Source organism: Penicillium paradoxum, assembly GCF_028828445.1.
Source record: "Penicillium paradoxum strain IBT 22861 chromosome Unknown utg000005l_segment0_segment0, whole genome shotgun sequence".
In the NCBI taxonomy this organism is placed as follows: Eukaryota; Fungi; Ascomycota; class Eurotiomycetes; order Eurotiales; family Aspergillaceae; genus Penicillium; species Penicillium paradoxum.
The window spans coordinates 3,988,538-4,005,082 of NW_026643183.1; the positions used below are offsets into that span (position 1 = coordinate 3,988,538).

Consider the following 16,545-nt stretch of genomic DNA (forward strand, 5'->3'; position numbering starts at 1 on the left):
TTACGATATTTATTATTATTACTATCCTTACCCTAAATAAGGGAAAGCCTATATTACTAATACTAACTATATATTTTTAATTAGTTATAATATCTTACTAATTTCCTCTAGAAGTAATCGAAGCTAAGATCTAGCTATAAACCGGTAAATATAAGTAAGTTTTTAACCCCTTTCTAGTTCTATCTAAGAGCTAATATAATAGGATTAAAAAAATCTATAACTATCTAGCCTTAAAGTATCCGGATACCGATCTATACTATTTCTAGATTTTAGTTAGAACTATTATAAGTCTTATATTATATATCTTAATTTATTATTACTAATATATATTAGAATATTCTACGATATACTTAGAAGTATCCCTATTATAACTTCGAATAGTAAAGCTTATTTAAAGCCCTTTACTAGTTAATACTAATAATATTTTAATTATAGTAAATAGCCTAGTAATTAGGGCTTTCGAGTATAGGTATATATTAAGCGCTATATTATAGTAAGATCTCGATTTTATTAATTACTACTAGAATATAATATACTAACTATATACTATAGAACGGTTAATATCCTAGCTTAGTAGTTATAAGCGGATCTATTACTCTAGTATAATAATAAGTAATAAAAAGTTCTAAAAATAACTAATTACTAACTATAATAGACTAGATTTAGCCCCTATTTATAGCTATTAGATATAAATTATTTTATTTATTCTATATATTAATTACTAATAGACTTTAGTAATAGCCTAGAGGAAGATATTAGTTATAAGGTTAAGTTAGTCCCTAATAGATATATACTAGAATTTACTATTAATTATAAAATACTAATTATATAATATATTTAATACTTCCTAAAGCGGACTTCCCTAAGGTAACCCCCTTAAGATAAGGAATTCTAGACTTTAATTTTATTATTATATTACTAGCTAATAAGTTCCCTAATAGTTTAGTTAACTATATCTATTAGTATTTTTAGACTTATTATTAGAGAATAGTAATAGTAGTCTATTATTATTTAGTTTTCTAATAAGAAACTACTTAAGACTAGATAAATTTAATAATAAAAAACTCTTTTATTAATTCCTAGTTATTTATAGCTCTTACTATAACTAGCTAAACCTAGCTAGAAGGTCTCTCTATTCTTAAATATAAGCTACTTTAAGCTCTTCTATAGCTAACTAATAATCCTTAAGCTTTTTATAATTCTAACTAGAACTAGAATAATCTAACTATAAGCTTATAAGAGTAGAGAGAGTAGGTAGGGGTAAAGCCTAAGAGGAACTTAAAGCTTCTAGTAGGGATCTAGAAGAGCTTATTCGATATAGAGGGATAACTAGACTAATTAGATTTTAAATAGTTATCCTTTTAGCTTTCTTAGTAGGTAACCGAGGAACTCTAATAGTTAATACTTTTATAGTAAAAGCTCGCTTATAGGAACTAGAGAAATCTAATAGAGGTTAGGAGGAATTCGGTAGAGGTAAAGGAGTTACTAGATTAACTAGTCTTCTCTTTATATTTCTTTAGCCTAATAAATTACTAGTTTAGTATATATTAATAAGAAAGATCTTATAGATATTAGAATTTACTAAATAGTCTTTATATTTATCTTCGGGTTCGATTATATAATATTAGAATAATATTAGACGTAAAGAAGGTTTCTCTTTTATTAACTATATAGATATTAATAATTCTACCTTTAATAAATTATAGTTAGTACTAAATAAATCTAAGAAATATCTAAGAAATTACTAATATTTACTAATTAATTATATTTATTAGTAAAAACCTAGTTCCGCCTAGATTACTCTAATAGTAAATAGCCTCTACTATATTTATAGTAAGATCTAGAGAGAAGAAGACCTCTATAGGAATCTTTAAGTAGAACTAATAAAGGCCTAAGCGGATCTATAAAACCTTTTTATAGGCGGCCTATTCTTAAATACGTTCGTTACTAGAATCTTCTAATATAGTAATTAGTTAATTATAGTTACTCTTAGATAAAGCGGTAAGAACCGCCTATATTATAACTACTTCTAGGAGCCCGCTAAAATACTTTAGAATACTATAAAGTAAATATACTCGATAGTATATTAGAAGGAACTAGATATACTCGCGCTAATCGCGTAAGAGATTAAGAGTAGCGAGGAACTTCCTAAGTACTACTAAATTAGCCTTAAATATCTTATAACTTCTTAGAAGAATTTAGAAATATATTAGTTATCTATTTAGTATATATATTAATAATAATAGCCTTAATCTTAACCGGAGCGATCTAGTTATTTATAATACGCTTTAATAGATATTAGAAAGAGACTAATTTACTATAGACTTTTTCGAGAAGTTTAAAAAGAGACTAGAATAGCTCGAAGTATATTATAGTAATATTACTATTAATATAAGCGTATATAAATATAATAGCTAAAATTAAGTTAGTTACTTCTAGATATTATTAGTATAAGCTAAGATATACTATATTTTTATTAATTATCTAATCCTTTATAGTAAATACTACTTTATAGATATACCCTATAATCTATTTTCCTACTAGATCTATCTAGAAGTATTTAATATAATCCTAGTATACCGCCTATATATTAGTAAAGTAGATAATACGAAAATTATATCTATCGGACTAGACTTTATAAATATAGCTATTACTAAGATTAGTTCGATTATTAGTGATTTTCTAATAGGAAATAGCTATTAAGTAATATTTATTAGTATTTATTAGTATTTATTAGTATTTATTATATACCTTTAAGAGATTTACCTAAAAGGTTAGTAAGAAGGCGTTAGCGATAAATAGTAGTTCGAATAATACTACTATTAGTAAAAGAAGGGTAAATCTAGTCGATACTAGATATATATAGATTATTAAGCTATCCCTAGAGATTAGGCCCTTATATAAACCGGGCTATATTAGAATATATTAGTTAATTATAACTAATATTAAATATTAGTAGTAATATATTAATATTTACTATATATAATCCTAGGGCTATACTTACTAACTAAGCGAATAATCTTCTTTTAAATTTTAAGCGAGACCTTACTAGGCGGAGGCGGTATATAATAGTAAGTTCTATAACTTAGAAATAATATCTAGAGGTAATAGGTTAGATTATCTAGGGTAATCTAGTAGAAGATAACTAAGTATAGTTACTTCTAGAGAATACTAGAAGCGCGATAAACTACTAGGAGTATATAGTTAGTATTAGTCTAAAATAAATAAAAGATATAATTACTTACTATACTCTTTTTACTTAGTCTAAAGGCTAAAAAAAGTAATATATAGACTACTAGTTACTTTTAGGATATCTAGTAAGATCCTACCCCTCTTAATAATCTCCTATATAATAGGGATACTAATTATAAAATAGAGCTTAATTAAAAAGCTATAGTATCGATCTATACTATATAGATACTACTACGAATATTATAACTATAAGGTATCCTAGATATTACTAGATAGAGTTAGTAAGCCCTAGGTAGATAAGATAATACTATATAAAAGATTATACTTACCGGCCTTATCTAGTAAGAATATAGTTAAAAACTAGATCTATCGTAGTAGCTACTATAAAAGGGATAGGCCTATTTCGTATAAAGTATATCTTAGAAAAAGGTCTAGATATAACTTTTAGTAGCGGTTTAGTTAGAGATTTAGTCCCGTCTACTTTCTAGATCTTAGTAAATATTCTCGATTCTTTCTAGATCTTCTAGAGAGATACTAGAATAGGTAGTATTTAAGATACTCTCTTTTAGAGAGAGATAAATTATAAGCCTAGAATACTTTATTTTCTTTAGAGAATACTAGGTAGATCTTAGAAAAGGACTAATAATAACTAAATAATACTTAGTAGAGTTATTAATATATATAGTATATCTATATTAAACTTAGTAACTATTAGTAATAAATATAAAAGTAAGATAATATATAGATATTACTAGTTAAAGAAACTAATAAAGATTAGATATAGTCTATTAGGAAATATTAATATAATACCTAATACCTTTTAGATCGGTAAAAGGGTATATTAGAAAGTACTAGATATAGATTATTTTAAATACTAATAAAGACTACCCTTAAAGGGACTTATCTATAATCTAGATACTACTAGTTTCTTATAATAGGGCTAAAGATAGGGTATTATCTAGAAGCTCTAGATTATTATAATAAATATTTTAGTTTTCCTAATATTAAATATAAGGTTAGTAATCTTATAGCTCTCTAAGTATAACTAGTAATTATAGAATAGATTCTAGAATATATATAATCTTAGTTAAGCTCTTCTATAATAGGGTTATATTAATCCTATCTAGTATTAAGTAGAAGCTAAGGGTCTACTATAGTAGAATTAAACGCTTTCTAATAAGATATAAATAGAAATAAGGATAGCTAGGAGATAATAGTAATAGATAAAAATATAACGAAGCTAAGAAAGAGTATAGATAGAAAAGAAGGTAAGTTTAGAAAAAGGAGAAAGACCTAGATATCTTTAATTATAACCTTAAAGAATATATAAAATTAATAATATTTAAATATTTATATACTAGAAGATATATTAAGTAAGTATAGATTTATTTCTATATATTTAATTCTACTAAAGACTACTAATATTTCTCGAATATTTCTATTCTACTAGGGTAAATTATATAAAATATATAAAATTCTATTAGGGACTACTAATATTTCTTAAATATTTCTATTCTATTAGGGTAAATTATATAAAATATATAAAATTCTATTAGGGACTATTAATATTTCTCGAGCTAGTTCTATTTTACTAGGGTAAATTATTCTATATATTAAAAAAGTTAGTATTAGCTAACTAGTAAATCTTAGCTTAAACTAGAATAAACTTAAAGAAACTAATAAAAAGAATAAGTATACTAAAAAATTATTAGTAAACTTAAAAGTAGACTACTACTAGAAAATAGTAGTAAAAAGTATACTAAACTAATTATACTCTTTTTTAATTTTTAATATACGCCGCTTAATATACTTAGTCGCTTTCTTAAACCGCGTAAGACGCTCTCGAGTACTATTAGTAGTACTAGAAGTAGACTAGTTACTACTAGGTAAATCTTATCGTATTAAGAAGTATAAGAGACTATAAATATAACTAGAAGCTTCTAATTAATTTTAGAGAGGAGATAAAGTTCGAGTCTAGATTAATATATAACTAATAAAAGATAGTTATAACTAAAGATTATTAGATATACTATATTTAGTATAGCGAGTACTTTTATAGTAGTACTATCTAGATAGAGATTCTCGGGTTATACTCTAGTTATTATTAGATATATCTAGATTAGACTAGCTAGGATATATCTCTCGAGCCCGGAAGTTTATAGAGCTCTCTTAGGGGCGATAAGACTAAGTATAAGTTATAACTAGAGTATAAGGCGTTTTTTAGTTAGCCCCTAGTTTAGAGTAGGAAGGACTAGATTAATTAGATTTAGAGTGGGAAGAACTAAATTATCCGGATTTAGAGTAGGAGGAATTAGATTATCCGGATTTAGAGTAGGAGGGGCTAGATTACCCTAAACCTATTTTCTTCTAGTTTCCCCCTAATTAAGAGTAAGAAAGACTAGATTAACCGGATTTAGAGTAGGAGAGGCTAGATTAACCTAAAATTAATAATAGTTATTAAGGGTAGCTAAAGCTACTAAAAGTAGTCTAGGAGGATCTAGATAATATTAGGTATAAACTCTTAGGCTTAATAGGCGTAGGTTCTAAAGATTAGAGAGTATAATTACTAATTAGTAGATATTAGTAAATAATAAGCTTATTTCCGGTTATTATTACTAATAACTACTTACCTTTAAGAATACCTTAAACTAGTCTTAGCTATATATAGCTAAAAGTAGCGCTTAGACTAAAGATTAATCTTTATATCTATATCCTAAATAAAATTAGTTAGTACTAGAAAGAACTATATAAGTATAGAGTATATATAATATAATACTTAATATACTTCTTAATAGTAGTAGCTACCCTATTACTAGGTTTCCTAAAAGTAATTAATTAGTATTAGAAATAAATAATAGCTTATAGAGACTATTTATATTTCGTAGTTATAGTAAAGATAAGCTTTTATATATTTTAGAATATTCTAGTAAATAATAATTAGAATTATTATAACTAATAAGAAATAAAATAGGTCTTATTATAATTATATTATTATATAGCTAATCCTAAATAGTATAATAGCTATAGTTATAGATTTTCCTTTATATATTATTAGAAGATATTAGTAAATATTATAAGAAACTAGAAGATATTAGGTAGACTTATATCTATTTAGTTAGCCCTCTATTAGTTAAACCTTACTAATTTTAACCTTTAGGCTTTCTAGTATCTCCTAAAAAGAAAGAGATTCTCTTATCTAGATCTAATAAGCTAAGTAAAGAGTATTATAATATATTATTTAGATAGTTTTTATTAGAAAAAAGTATCTTAAAAGAAATAGAAGCTAGAAAATCTAACGAAAACTAGAATAAAGTTAGTTAGGAATAGTAATATTAAAAAAGTAAGAACTAATTAGTAGTAACTAATAAAAACCCTTTAATAAACTAGTAAATACTAGAACTATAACTTATTAGTTAGGAATAGATAAGAAGACTTAGGTAGGAGAGGAAGAAGGGAAGAGATAGATAGATTAGACGGTTCTATTTATATCTAGTAGTTATATATAAGCCCTAGCCCTATATCTACTTCTTACTTATTACTAATAATTACTAGAAAAGCTAATCTTTTTAGTAGTATAATATTAAATATATTAGATTATAACTATTAAAATAATAGAATAACTATATATTTAGTAAATAGTATTAGCTTTTATTTAAATATATTATAATTATTATTAGTAACTAGTTAGATAAGCTAAGATAGTATAAATTTAAAGCTTCTAAATATATAGTATAAGATACTAAAAGCTAATTATAGCTAAAAAGCTTCTTCCTACTAATATTAGGGTAAGCTATAATACTATAATTATTATCTACGTTAGTAATAGAATCTTCTAATAAGATATTAGTATCCTTATTAGATTTCTCCTACTTATTACTAGAAGCTCTTAGTATCTCTAGAGTAGAAGAACGACTCTAGATAACTTAAGTAGCTACCTAAATATAATTAGTAGGAGTCCGGGAGGAACTTAAATTATACTTAGTAGAACTAGGAGCTAACCGTAAAGAAGTAGATCTAATCTAAGAAGAAATAGTACTATACTAAGTACTACTATTAGTAGACTTAGCGGAACTAATAGTATCTTTAGCGGAACTAGTAGTACTCTTAGCGGAATTAGTAGTACCCTTAGCGGAACTAGTAGTATCCTTAGCGGAACTAGTAGTACCCTTAGCGGAATTAGTAATACCCTTAGCAGAACTAATAGTATATTAAATAAGGCTAGTAACTCCTAGGGAACTACTAGTAAGATAAGTACTAAAATAAACTAAAGAAATATATAAAACTATTCTAGATATAATTTATATTAGTAAATCCTAAATATTTATATATATTTAGTAATATATATATTTTATTATAATTAGAGCTACTAATAGTAACTAGAAGTCCTTAGTATAAACGGTCTAGCTTATTAAGCTTAGTATTAGTTTCCTATAATTAGAGTAAGTAACTAGAAATAATAAGTAATATCTAGAAATAATTAAATACTATATAAAGCTTAATATACTTATAGAGTATAGAGCCGCTACCGCTTTTACTAAAAAAATTTAGTTAGTACTAGAATTATAATAGATTAGCTAATTCTTTACTAATATTACTATATTATAGAAGGGATAACTCTTTATATATTTTAGGATATTCTAATAGTAACTAGTTAGAATTAGGATCTTCTAGTCTTTCTAAAAAGAATAAGTATATACTAGGATTATATAATTAAAGGGCTATTCTAGTTTATTATAAGTTTTATAGTTATAAATCTTCTTCTAGATACTACTAGTAATATCTAGTTAGAAACGTATATATATCGATAAGTTATTAGAAAATAATATATATATCTAGTTAGATAGCTTTTTAGTTTTAGTACTATATTAATTCGATCTAAAGGGCTATTACCGGTTAATTAGCGTAAATATAATAGGAGTAGCTAGTTTAAACCTATTACTATTAGAAGCGTTAGTCTAGACTTACTTCGGTTAGGGAGCCTTCTAATTATTAAGCTTAAACTAGTATTTATAAGGCCGGTAAGTAGATTCCTTTTAGATAATATTAGTAGACTTTACTATTATAAATAGAGCTTTCTTTAGCGGTATAGTTAATTATATTTCTAGTAAAACTAGATAATACTAAAATAAATAAACCCCTATAGGAATCACTAGTTAGTAATAGTAATAAATAAATAAACCGATAACTTCTAATAGCGCTTAGTAAGACTAGTAAACCTAGAACTTACTAAACGTAACTAGGAATTTATATATTTAGATTATATATAGCTTTATAATAGGGTATATACTAATATATAATCCTATCCTACTTATTAGTCCTAATTTCTTATAGATAGACCCTATATACTTAGTATAATCTAAAATATAATAATTCCTTAATAATAGGGATAGAAATCTTAGAATCTACTAAAATACTAAGAGTATCTAATAAGTACTAGATAGAATACCTATCTTCCGGTATAAACGCTATAAATTAATAGTAAATAATAGGGTAGAGAGTAAAAAAGGAAATCTTTAAAAATATAAGAATAACTCCTTTATATATAGGTAATTTCTAGTATATAATTAGTTAGATCTAAAGATTATATAATATATAAACCCTAATTCGATAAATAATACCTTACTAGAATATACTAGTAACTAATAATATTAGATATTTTAATTTTAGTAAGCCCTATTATTATATAATTTAATAGACCCTAATAAAATAAGTTATCCTTTACTAGAATATTCTAGTAATAACCGGTCCCTTATAATTAGTAGAAAGCTAAGTCGGCTTATCCTTCTATTCTATATAAAACGCTTATATTATTTCGGGCACTATTAAAAGCCACTATTTATAATTAGTACGATCTAGCCTACTTTTATAATCTTAAGGGCTTATCTATAGGAGTAGGTGTTTTTATATCCTTCTAAATCCTACTAGTCCCTACTAGAAACTATCTTATCAAAAGTCGTAAAAAACCCCTCCTATATCTAAATTTAGTAACTAAGCTTATAGGGTAGATTTTAGTAGGTTTTAAGAAAATCGAGCCTAAAAGACCTATAGTTAGTATTAGTTAAGCTTACTAATGATTAGACCTTACTAGAGTCTACTATCTATACTATCTATCTAGGATTTTTTACGACCCTACGACCCTACGACCCTCCGACCCTATCTTTCGTACTATAAAATTACTAGTAATTTCCTATTAACAAATCGAAAATTACTAGTGGTACCCTAATAAAAACCGGTATTAACTAGTCTTATATACCCTACCCCTACAACCCTGCGACCCTACGACGCTTTAATTCGATGAAATGTCTCTAACCTAAAATATAAGGCTATATACTCTACCCCGTCTCGGAGGATATTAAGGAGTAGGAAAGGAGGAGTTATATACTTTCCCGGTTAACCTAGAATCGCCGATACTTTTATAATAATAATACCGGTATCGATCTAAGGAAATATTTAGATCTATAGAATAGAAGTCGATATAAAACATTATTATTATATTCTATAGGAATATTCCCTTTATATCCTAGAGGGTGGCCGATTAGTGGTATTAATAATAGATAATATCGTATTATAAATAAGTCTTTTATATAAATATAGTTTTATATATTAAATAAATACTTATTAGCGTTTATATAGTTATAATTCTAGTTATTTTTAAAAGTATATAACTTCCGAGAATATATCGGATAAGAAATTAAACTTTAATACCTAGTCAATTATTTCCGCTAAATATCTTTATATATCTAGCGTTTTAGGTACGAATACTAATATTATAATATTAGTATTATTAAAACCTAATAAAGGTATAGTGTTTTCGTTCGCCGGGGCGATTCCGAGTAGAGTAGCGCTTATATTATTTAACACCTAGGGATTTACCTAGTGCGGGTTTAGTTAAAGCTTAGGAGTGTTAATAGAAGTGAAGTTACTTATTCTTAGACCTTCCGCCTCTAACGTAAACCACTATATAGCGATACTAGTATTATTAGTGTATAGGATATTTAGGGTAATAGAATACCCTTACGAAATACTATCTATTACGAAACTCGTATTATTAAAGGTATAGAAAGGACTATAAGTAGCACTTTAGCTATATTTAGTAACGTATCTACTCTTAAATAGGGCGGTAGACTATTAACGTGACTTATAACGGACGTGCTAGCTAAGAGATTGCTGTGGAATCGAAGTTGCCGCGAAAGTTTCACTATAGCCCGTATATTACGAAATTAAGGTTGGTTAGGAGGACAAATATGGATACACTAAAGGTTTAGGGATTATATCGGTTCTTATCGAGATCTTAGGGCTAGTAGGAGGAGAGGTCATCTAATACGTCTTAAGAGAGATTGATAGCGAACGGTTTTCAGAGTATTGGTCTCTTTCCGGGAATGCTAATATATTAGAGAAACTCATCGGAGAGCTAGGGAATTTTTCATAGAATTGTCGCGGCCGATCTCCGTCGAAGCTGCAATTTGAACTTGCTACAATACTTGAAAGAGCCCCAGCTGTTTTTTCACTCCCTGATGAGACGAATGTTAGGGATGTTCACCTTGAAGAGAATATATCAAAACCTACCTATGTATGGAATATTCGATTTATACTAGTCGCCCGTACGCTCAGCCTATTGGCTGCGCCGTATAGGCGTTTTGACTGCTATTGTTCGTAGAGTATTATAGATTACAGTCTCTAATTATGTCCCCCTATAATAATGAGATATAAGCGATCCTATGGCACGCTCTAAATAAGATCGGATTCGATATTGAGGTAGTGTTTTTATAAATAGATTGATAGCCTTAATTTCGACTGAACTCTATAAATATATTTTAAAACTAAAAGAGTCAATATCTATTTAATATTAAAGAATGGTATATATACCTTTTCGCGGCGGAGTCTAGTAGAGAAAGAATAATTCCTTTAGGTTTAATACGCTACTACTTCTACCCGAACCGTGAATATAGTAAAAATGACTTTTTCGTCTTTCTTTGTTTCGCTATATTAGCGTTCGGCTAAAGCCTTTATATAATAATACGTAAAGAGCTTAGAAGAAACATTCTTTATCGATTAGTATCCGGTATATTCGCGTTTAAATACTTAGGCCTAGATCTTTGTCTTTTGCTATTAATATATAATTAACGCTACTCTTCCTAGATATATTATAATAAGATAATTAATAAAAGCTTTCTTCTTAATAGATTAATCTCTCTAATCCGTTTAAGGTTAATAAAGTAGCGTCGGAAAATATTTTAGTTAGGGATATCGCTATCCTAGAATAGCTACGGATAACTAGACTAGAGAACTAAGTATAATAAAAGAGCTTTAACTCTCTCTTCTAAAAGCGCCTAGTTTTTAGTAATATTAGTAAGTTTCTTTACTTACTTCTTATCTAGATTTTCTCTAGATTGCGATAAGAAGCTCTAAAACTATAAGCGACGTTTAGAGAAAGTAGAGTCATCCCGAATTATCCGCTTTAAGTTCGAGGCGAATATCTAATAAAGAGTAGTTATCTACTCTAGGGATTTAAGTATCTTTCTTAGTAGGTCGCCGGTTTCCTAGGTAAGTCAGTAACTAAATCCACAATAAATCTAAGTATCATATATTATCACTAGCCTCACGGAGTAATAGCTCGAGATACGAAAGGGTAGCACGTAATACTCGGTCAACCTATTATGAATTAGCAAAGGTTGATTTCGGCTATATTTAAACGACTTACTCGAAAGCCCATCTCAAGAGTGATGTGAAGTTTGGATAACGGGAAGAAGCTCAATTTTCCCACTAAAGTTGCTGCGCCCATGTGATAGGTTCTAGTTGAGCTTCTCCTCATTCGGAAAGATGTGTAAGGCTTGGACGCTAATGCGGCAGGGATGGGATATGTGTGCCCGGGCACACATATCCCATCCCTGCCGCAATAGATGCATTGGCAGCAGTTCAGACACTTTTTCCACCCAGCGATCTTAAAGAAAACAGGATATGGGTGCTGGGCCCCAGTTCGTATTCTATATGCTTCGTGCTAAGATGTTGCATTAATGCCAATCATTAGACCGGGTTTAGCGCCAAGTTGACTGGGGTGACAATGAATAACGATCAAATGGAAAGGAGATTGTGTACAGCCGTCTCCCATTGAACTAGACTTTGCTTCACATCCTCAACTCCTTACGGAATGAAAATCAGTCAAATTTTTTTGATTCATTTTCCTCCCGCATCCTTGCTCGCAGTTCTCTTTCTTTGCTGGACAGAATAATCTATGGCAAACATGCTGGATTTTCTCGACCATAACCGACGACCAGCTGAGCACTCGCATGAAATATTTCGCCAAGTTGAGACCAACACGACCAATTTCTATTTTACTCACCCTTTTTCTTTTAATTTATTTAATTTATTTTTAACGAGAAATGGGCAACTTTGATGGTGTCACTTCTTAATAATATCAAAGAGACCAATGATAGAGCAAACTGTATGATGTATGATCACCAAGGCGTGTACGGAGTATGGGGATAGCACACAGGAGAAATGATGCCCAGCTCCTTGCCATCGAGACCGTGTCTCACTAATGGCAAGGTTGCGATCAAAGCACAGATTAGATCCAATCATTCCGCAGGAATTAGCGCTTTCCTGCACTCGTACGAGACTTCGCGTCGCATGCCCAAAGTGCGATTAGATCAGACAACTATAAGTACCGTAGCTTTGCACATTGTCTTAAACACGAGAGTCCAGCAACCGCAACCGCAACATAATCCGAAAGCTCACCTCAAGGATCGCTTTTCGAGGGTACTAAACTATCTCCTCTAACATGTATGTACTTTCCAAGCAAGAACAATTCATTCCCTAATTAATACTCTCTGTTAGCGAGAGTTACGATGCAGAAGGCATTGAAAAGTGCAACCGGCAAGGCCGTCGAAGGAAATGCCTGGAAAAAGTTCACCAATCCAAGTGTGAGCCGTGGGAAGACCACTTTCCCGAAGACACAGGCAGAACAAGAACGTCTGGGGGTTCGATGGGACTATGATGGAGAGGTCACCAAAGCGGATGCGGTTTATCACAAGTTCCAGATGCAGCCAAACGCTGGCAAAGTCCCCTCTTCAATCAAAACGTGGAGAGAAGGCCATGGTGGGACACATGCAGTCATGGCCACTGCCCTAGTCAAGAAAGATGGCTCGAAGGAAGATGCTGAGAAGGGCTTGGGCGACGCCGCAGCTTCGGTCAAGACTTGAATATCTTATAGTTTGAAACTATGGTAGATAGTCAATGCAGCAGATCTACGATTTGAACCAAATGGAGCAAAGTCGGCATCTTTTTAAATTGAAGTAAGCATGTTCAGCCATCAACAGGAATCCAAAGGGTAGCTAGCTTTTGTTTGCCACACGGACTAGAAAAGCTGGTTTTGCCAATAACATAGATGCAATTAGTCGTCCTCCTTCGCGCAAGCTATTCCAAGATCTAACTGAGCATACTCATGTCGGCGCATCAACGCCGGGATACCGGAGGATTTATTAATCCTTCATGTTTTGTAATTTAAATTATATAGTTAATCACATCTCCATAACTAGTTATAAATTGCTGGGAGAGTGGATACAGACATTGATTGGACCCCTATGTTTTCAATACGGAAGAAACCGACAACTCACTAATGCCTAAGGCAAAAACTGCGAAACTGTGTACTGACGGTACCGGCCAATAATATCTTATCCTACCAGAATCTCTGCATTAACTAAAGGGGGTCCGGATCTGCGCACCATCGATTTTCCCATTTGCACCATTTTACGTCAGCATTTTCGGAGGATGTCGGATAAGGTCATGTGATTTTTAACCTCATCTATCAATCTGATATTGATCTCTATAGCAACCCATTATTTACAAGATCTATTTAAACCCTTCCACCCCCCAGATCTCTCTCTCTCTCTCTCTCCCCCGCACCCTAGATCTTGATCTCTCTCTCTGCACCCCACATCTCTGATTTCCATCATTTTACCAATCATTCTTATCAAAATGACTGATATCAACCCCACTACCAGCCCTAGACCTCCGCAATGGGCCTGGTTGGGCCCGGACCTCAGGCCCATAGCCCAACCAGCAGTGGGCTATGGGCCCTACCTTCGAAGCCCAACCAAGCCCATGGCCCATTATGGGGGCCCATGAGGCCCCCATTAAAGCCCATTTGTATGCATAAATACAGTCTTGGCGCTCATAAACCTGCTGATTAATGTCTGTTCTTTACACATGTTTGAGTCTGTATGCTTACCGCGGAAGATCTCGGCGCCGGCCCTGATCTAGCCTAATACGGGGGTTCAACAGTTGACAGAGAATCAATGTACAAATATATATATTTCACATGGAGAGAAGTCAGTGCATCTTTCTATTAATTTACATTTTTCTCAAATTTCATAAATCTCAAATTTATTAATTCAGTCAATTCAGTCAATTCAGTTAATTCAGTCAATTCAGTCAATTCAGTCAATTCAGTCAATTCAGTCAATTCAGTCAATTCAGTCAATTCAGTCAATTCAGTCAATTCAGGCACCTATAGTCAATTTAGGGGGTAATCTAAATACCTAGAAATACTAGAAAAATCTGCATTACTTATGTATCTGCCAAGCATTAGCATGTTTGTATTGTTTGAAGCCCATTGGGCCCCCATAAAAGCCCAGTGGGCTTCTACCCTAGGCCCATAGCCACCGATGGGCCCAGGGACCGGGCCCAAAGCCCAGCCCATTTGCGGGTTGGGGCGGGTTGGGCTTTGGGCTTTGCGGGCTGGTGCGGAGGTCTAACCAGCCCTATTGCTGAGTCTACTAGTGAGCTTATTCCTAGATCTACCCTAGATCTCTCTTAGTTCCTAGATATACTAAGATCTCAGATCTACCCTAGATCTCTCTTAGTTTGATCTCACTTTAGCATCAATTTATACTAATTGGGTAATAAATAGTGTAACTACTCCCCCCCCCCCGGAAGCGGTATATAATACCCGCGAGGAGCTAGTCGAAATAGTGCAAAAGTATGCCCTTTCCTAGGGTTATTGTACTACTATACTTCGTAGTAACCCCGGCAAAAACGTGACTATATAATATATTAGATTAGGGACCCTAAAATAGTCCACCAACCCCCTAATTAGGCAAAAACCTCGTAATACTAGCTTAAAACGGTAAGATTGCCCTTTTCGACTCTATATAACTACTAAAAGCGGTAGTTAGTATCTCTAGATTAGGAACCCTACCTATAACCATACCGCTAACGATACAATAGGCTACTACTAAGCTCGGAAGCTTACCCCGGATAAGATTAATAAGATCAAAGAGCTATCCTAAAAGGGTATACTATCTAAGAAGATTATCGAGATATTATAAGATTAAGCTACCTACCTAATTATATCGCGCGATATCTATAACTAGATCGCTATAATTCGCTAAAAAGAGAGGGGTAATCGATCTAAAATCGAATATTTACTATTTAATATAGCTAAATATAAGTATAAGTATAAAATAGATCTCTTAGCTAATAATAAAATTACCTTTTTAGCACTAGCGCACCCCGATAGAATATTACTTACTAATTAATATAATAGGGTTTTTATATTAGACTATATATATAAAATAAATCGATATAAAATACCCTTTTTAGAAGTAGTCGGTATTATACCGACTAATTAAACCTTCCTATTTATAGTCTATTTTATACGTTATAAGTAGGAAAAGGGCTATAATTAGGCTTTATAAACCTTATTCTAAGAATAGCTAAGTTTACCCCTAAATATAGTACTTATTACTAATCGAGATAGTAGATTATTAGTAGTAATCGATAATATCCTTCCTAATATAGCCTATTTAATATATATTTAGTATATTAATAAAGCTATATTAGCTAGGGCTAAGAGTCTTATTACTATAGCGGCTAATCCGATATTAGATAATCCGAAAAATAATTATTTTAAAGCCTTTATATAATAATAGAGGGATCTTACCTAGTTAAATACCTTAGATAAGTATAATTTAAGGTTATTAAATCTTAAATCCTAGTTTAATTATCGTTTGATTATATATTTAATAGATATTTAGCTAATTTATAAATAGAAATTTATCCGATTTCAGATTATAAATATTACCTATTTCGGTAATTTAGTATCTTTACGCTCGGAAGGGACTTATACGTAGCTAAAAAGGGAGCTTAATAGTATAAGTAGGAACCTTTCGTCTATATTAGATACTATTACGATAGTTATTAATCGATAGTATACTAAGATATCCTATTAGATTAAATCTAATAAGATATTAACGCTAAAGATTATATCTAATTAGCTATATAAGGGTATTCGATCTAATATCTCGAAATATACTATTAGACTAATCTATTAGTAACGTGAATTAGCCCTATAAA

General features: G+C 30.6%; 1 protein-coding gene across 1 annotated transcript; it reads left to right on the forward strand.

Annotated features, from left to right (window-relative positions):
- Positions 1-13,037: 13,037 nt before the first annotated feature.
- On the forward strand, positions 13,038-13,391 carry N7457_006415 (uncharacterized protein; the record flags this gene model as incomplete). Its single annotated transcript, XM_057177459.1, has 1 exon — positions 13,038-13,391. One exon carries the CDS (start codon positions 13,038-13,040, stop codon positions 13,389-13,391), a length of 354 nt encoding a protein of 117 aa, XP_057031761.1.
- Positions 13,392-16,545: the final 3,154 nt, after the last annotated feature.